Source organism: Nelumbo nucifera, chromosome 1 (assembly GCF_055504915.1).
Source record: "Nelumbo nucifera cultivar China Antique chromosome 1, China Antique-T2T, whole genome shotgun sequence".
NCBI classification, from domain to species: domain Eukaryota; kingdom Viridiplantae; phylum Streptophyta; class Magnoliopsida; order Proteales; family Nelumbonaceae; genus Nelumbo; species Nelumbo nucifera.
The window spans coordinates 101,042,151-101,047,938 of NC_142649.1; the positions used below are offsets into that span (position 1 = coordinate 101,042,151).

General features: G+C 36.5%; 1 protein-coding gene across 1 annotated transcript; it reads right to left on the minus strand.

Moving 5' to 3' along the window:
* Positions 1 to 2,263: 2,263 nt before the first annotated feature.
* Positions 2,264 to 2,689, minus strand: LOC148803634 (uncharacterized). The gene has a single exon (XM_088896926.1). It carries the CDS (start codon positions 2,687 to 2,689, stop codon positions 2,264 to 2,266), a length of 426 nt encoding a protein of 141 aa, XP_088753052.1.
* Between the last annotated feature and the right edge of the window lie 3,099 nt (positions 2,690 to 5,788).

Below are 5,788 nucleotides of genomic sequence, written 5' to 3' on the forward strand. Positions count from 1 at the left end.
GAAACTTTGGGACATGTGGTAGCTATCACAAAAGTATACTATTGTGTGGTATTGAATGTAATATATACTATCCCTGCATCTTAAGAGATGATTAATGAAAAGAGTATGCTATTATGTCATTACAATCTCTTCATGGGGCTCTATCGACCAACTTGGTAGACAATTACTAGGATGGAATCAAATAACTAATTTGTAGTTTGGGGAGCACAAGTCATCTAAATTGTATAGTATTGATCACAAATGAATTGAGGATATTCTATACATTGGGGTTGTGTTTACATTTATCTCTCCTTCTAACGTAGCTAGCCTTCCATGCTCTAATAGCAATATTGGTAAAAGCTTACCAAATGAGTCAACTGTGTTGTCTTATTTCTCTGGCGCTAACATGATCAGCCACGTTAGGATAACAAGATACACAGTGGTGATTTTATTTGAAGTTAAATAAAAGGATATTTTACTATCCATGGTGGTGGTAGTTATATTTCGATCACCCATCCACAGTGGACTTGTATGCCTAACTATTTTTTTTATCGATAATGGAAACTTTTATTAATAAAGGAGAAGGAAGAACATATAAGAGGAGGGGGTGGGGGGGTAAAAACTCTTACCCCACCCTAAAAGTATAACATCACATTACAACACAGCCCAAAAGAAAGTAGCTCTTCTCACCCCTTGTTTAGCTAAAATGTAGCTCCTCTTGGACCACTGAAACTTAATTTGCATGTCTTGAGTGAGCTGCTAAATTTTCTTTTTTTTTTTCATTCACGAATTTCCACAAACTAACATCTTCCTGTTGCAGCCAGTTAATAGCTAATCTAGAGCACCCCCACCAGCAACTTCCTACTATTCAGCTGTTTGGCTCTTTTTATTCCTTCTAATACTACTGAAGTTTCAGCTCTCAAAGAATCCCCCAACCTATAGACCCTGAAAACATAGCCAAAACCCAACCTTCTTCGTCCTTGAACACTCCACCTATACCTGAAGGGCTTGGGTTTCCTTTGCTGTTGCCATCAAAGTTCAATTTAGTAAAGCACCCCGTGTTTGAGGAAAGCAAGTCGGAATAGGGGAATTAATCAAATGAGCGGACCAGGCTACTTCTTTCCAATTTCTAATGATATCTCTTGCCTTCAAATAGCTTCATAGACTTGACCCAATGAATCACCCTAACATTGATTAAGTTAATGATGGCTTTTTTGTTCTTTTCTTTTTCATGGAAATTATGTTGATTCCTTTCCTCCCACATTGTCCATCATATAACTGTTCTTACACATCTCCACAAGATTTTACCTCTCCTTTTTAAATCCCTAGTAGTGATAAACAAGCTTTGCACACTTGGAGGGGTGGGCCACTTGCAACCAAAGAGAGAGAAAAACAACACCAGATTTTTTATACAAAATGACATAAAACTAATAAGTGACAACATCTCTTACCATTCTTCTTACGTAAGATGCACCAGTGCGGGGATAAATACCAACTTGGCCCTTTCTTTTGAAGTAGGTCACAAGTGTTACACTTTCCTATGATAGTTTCCCAACAAAAAGCACCTACTCTGGGAGGAATTGGTCTACCCCAAACTTTCGGAATTAGGAAAGGAAAATCAAGGGCCGATTAGGATTGGGTTAATTCCTACTGTCTAGTCTAAAGGGGTCAACAACTACCTCCTCCAGGATCTTAAGCAAATTAGAAATGGAATCCAATTCAGAGTCTCTAAGAGCCCTTCAAAAGCCCAGGTTCCAATCAAAGTTAGAACTAGAAATGGTTAAAAAGGTAGCAACAGGCTCATTTTTAAACCTTGATAGAGATAACATAAAGGAAACTACTCTTTCAAAAGTGTGTCACCCTCCCAGAGCAAAGATCATACCTGATAAAAGGAAGGAAGGATGGAAGAATAGCATAATAGACTTTCGGAGAGAATCTCTTGTGGCCCTATGTTATACACCTGTGTCCCAACAACATTTTTAGCTTTAGTGACTACATCCCACCTAACTCTATGATCCCTTTTCTCCTCCCCAGGTTCCCATATAAAATCTCTCATAAGTTTCTCCAGCACCCTACACACTCCCTTAGGAATTTTAAATACATACAGAAAGTAGATCGGGAGGTTCGCCAAGGTTGCTTTGATCAAAGTTATCCTACCACCCAAAGATAGATAGTTTTTCTTCCATGAAGCAAGCCTTTTTGTGAACTTCTCAATCACCGAATTCCTAAAGCCCCTTTTGCTAGGATTATCCCCTAAGGGAAGCCCCAAATACCTCAATTACCACTATGCAATCTCGCATCCCAATATTTGGGCCCTTTCTTCCACCTCTCCAGCCTTCATATTAATGCCAATCACACAACTCTTGTCAAGGTTGACTTTGAGGTTGGTCACTTGTTCAAACACATTTGTCATTCGTTTCAAGTTTCTAACCCACCTAATCTCATCCCCTCCACAAAATAGAATTGTGTCATCTGCAAACTGTAAATGAGTGACTGGAACCCCACTCCTCCCAACTCTCCAACCACTTACCAAACCTCTAGAGTCTACCCTCTCAATAATCCTCCCCAAAACTTCAGCAATCAGGGTAAATTGAAAAGGGGAAAATTTCTCCACAATTACTGCTTGATTTTTTGAGACAGCCTTTTTAGTTTCCAACAAAAGCTTCACCTTTTCTCTAGAAAGAACTTCCCCTAGTGCTGATGTGTCCATCCAGCTTTTCTTTGTTCCCCCCAAGTTTTATCCATCTTGCCAAGTCATCGTCATCTTCAAGCTTTGGCCTCTTCAACTTTTGAAGTGACCCAAATCTTTTACCAGTATCCATCTATGCAAAGGTTGATCATTATCGGCACAACTTCAGCCATTATACCAACAATCTTTAAATGAATTACTCTCAAGTCTAAGGTTTTATACAAGAGTAAAACACCATCCATCGCTGTGACTAATTTCTCTAGAATGGTTTTCTTCCATAGGTGAAAAGGTAAGCCCAAAAGTTTCAATTTGAATCTTCCAACAATAGAAATTGTTGTGTTAGCCAACGGACACCAGTTTTCGATCACCATAGTGCCTTCCTTTGTTTCCATTGTGGTGAATTCAACCGCTTCCTCCCCAACATCTAGCAAAGCTTTCTTTTCATTGAATGGGATTAGGATAACAATTCCAGGATGGGGCACTACCAACAAAATTATTTATTTACTCTTCTTCGTGGCCATTGGGGGTGGGGGTAGTTGATGCCATGATCAACATCTGTTGCTAGATGGCTATTTGGCAACTTGTGGTCATATGATTCAACTTGGTAAATTTCAATAATATAGGGTCCTTGGAAAATGGTCATTAAGAAAAGAGTAAACACATAATAATAGACACTATTTCACCATTTGTTATAGTTAATTCATACGAAACAAATATTTCAATTGCGGATGATATATTCTCTCAAATAAACTTAACCAACACCTCCAATTCCATCTTGGTAAATCTTTACAAAGGTGGTTGTTAAGGCATATATGACCATTACGTGAATGAAGTTGGGCATTTTAGCCCATCAAGCCTTCACATCCACTTACATAGCCTCCTTATTTGATAAATGTTCATTTAGGAGGGGGTGAGCATGGTACCATGTCTTACTTTTCCATTCAACACTTCACATCCCTAGTAGATATGATATGCCTATCCAAAAAACACCAAACATGATCTTTGTTCTTCATTAAGAGATATCAAAATAAATGCTACATCTGAAAGTATGATATTGCTTTTACATCCACCTCCATTGGGAAGAACCAAGTTTTGCATGTAGATTGAAGCTCCCTTTCCAAATCACTTGATACATTCCATAGAGCACCACCACCTGTGACCAATAAAAATTGATTAGCATCAATATATGAGCAGTTGAAAGTAGTTCCCAATCTTTTTTTACAACTAATACAGATAAATGAATTAGTACATAATTCAGCAAGGCACAAAATAAAGTACAACAAGCATGTATATGAATTGCATTGAATGATATCCATTAGCATGTCAAATTAACTTTCATAACCTAATACCCGGTTGTTACAAATTCATACTCAACCATCACATATTCATATCTATAATATGCCTATGCAAATCCCACCTGAGATGCTTACAAACTCATACTCATACTTATACTTAACCATCACCTTCTACACCATGTTACCCTTATGTTAAAAAAATCCTTGAGATGATACCAAATATTTGTAGATGGGTTGTATTTGAAATTAGTCCATAAGATTAAAGGTTAGTTGTTTGGTATTGAAGCAAACTTAGCAGATCAACAACTTGGGCTAGTGTGAATAAAGACATGAATGTAGGATATGCAGGTGAAAGATCTAGTTCGGGTCCCCAACTTCCAATCCGGGCCAAGTTACAAATGTATGATCCATTCCACAAACACCAAACCCAATTTCCAATCCTTTACAGAAATTTCACTCCAAATCTTAAAGTTTCTCAAGCAGTTTGACTTCTCCAACAACATTGAGCTAAACATACTCATCCCAACACTCTTTCTATTAAATTAAAAAAAATAGAAACCAATCAAAGCAATGAAACAGATGTAAAAGTGATCTCTAAACATTCGCTTCATAATTGCTTCGACAACCATCAACAAGAAAATATAAGTGGGGAGGCTTTACTTACATATAGTAGGGATCATCAACAACAGCCTTGGGAACCAATGTTTTTGATAGAGAGAACCATTGCAATAACCAATTTTCTTCATAAGGAGAACTGAAAACATATATCACCAACCCATTGGGATCTCTGGTGGAATTAAAATGACAACTTTTAATATAAAGACCTCCAAAAGCCATTGCAAACAAGCAATATCATTTGATAATAAAGGAATACCTAGGTTTGTTGTATTGGACTGTGATAGAGGTTGTTTGGAAAAAACATTATCAAATTTTTTCATTCGGTTTTAGGGGTATTAATATGGACCAGAGAGATGATTGTGGGGTTCTTAGGTTTATTTCCTCTTTGGGTGATGCTTTATCAACTTCTTAAGGTATTCTTTTTCCAAATGATTTTTATCTTATTTTTCAAAAAAAAAAATATCTTAATGGCCCATTGGCAGAGACGGGGCCAAATATGCCAACTTGGTAAGCATCATCTAACTTGGTAAAACTTTACCAGGATGGAATTAAATAACAATTTTAAATATAAAGGAATGCAAAAGCCATTGCAAACAAGCAATATCATTTGACAATAAAGGAATATCTTGGTTTGTTTTTTGGGATTGTGATAGAGGTTTTTTGGAGAAAAGATTATAAGATTTTGTCATTCAATTCTACGGGTATTAGTATGGGATCTGTGATATCAAAGTTAGGCTTTTGGAATTATTTCCTCTTTGGGTGATGATTTATCACCATCCTAATGTACTTTTTTCCTAATGAATTTTATCTTATTCTTCAACAAAAAACATCTTAGTGGCCCCTTGGCAGATATGGTGCCAAATGTGCCAACCTGGTAACTATAAATTAATTTGGTAAAAATTTACCAAGATGGACTTAAAATGACAATTTTTAATATAAAGACCTCTAAAAGCTATTGCATCCAAGCAATATCATTTCACAATAAAGGAATATCTTGTTTTGTTTTATAGGACTGTAATAGAGGTTGTTTGGAGAAAAGATGATAAGATTTTTTCATTCGGTTCTACGGGTATTAGTATGGGATCTGTGAGATCAAAGTTGGGCTCTTGGGTTTATTTCCTCTTTGGGTGATGCTTTATTAACTTCCTAAGGTATTCTATTTCCAAACGAATTTTATCTTAATTTAAAAAAAAAAAAAAGTATCTTA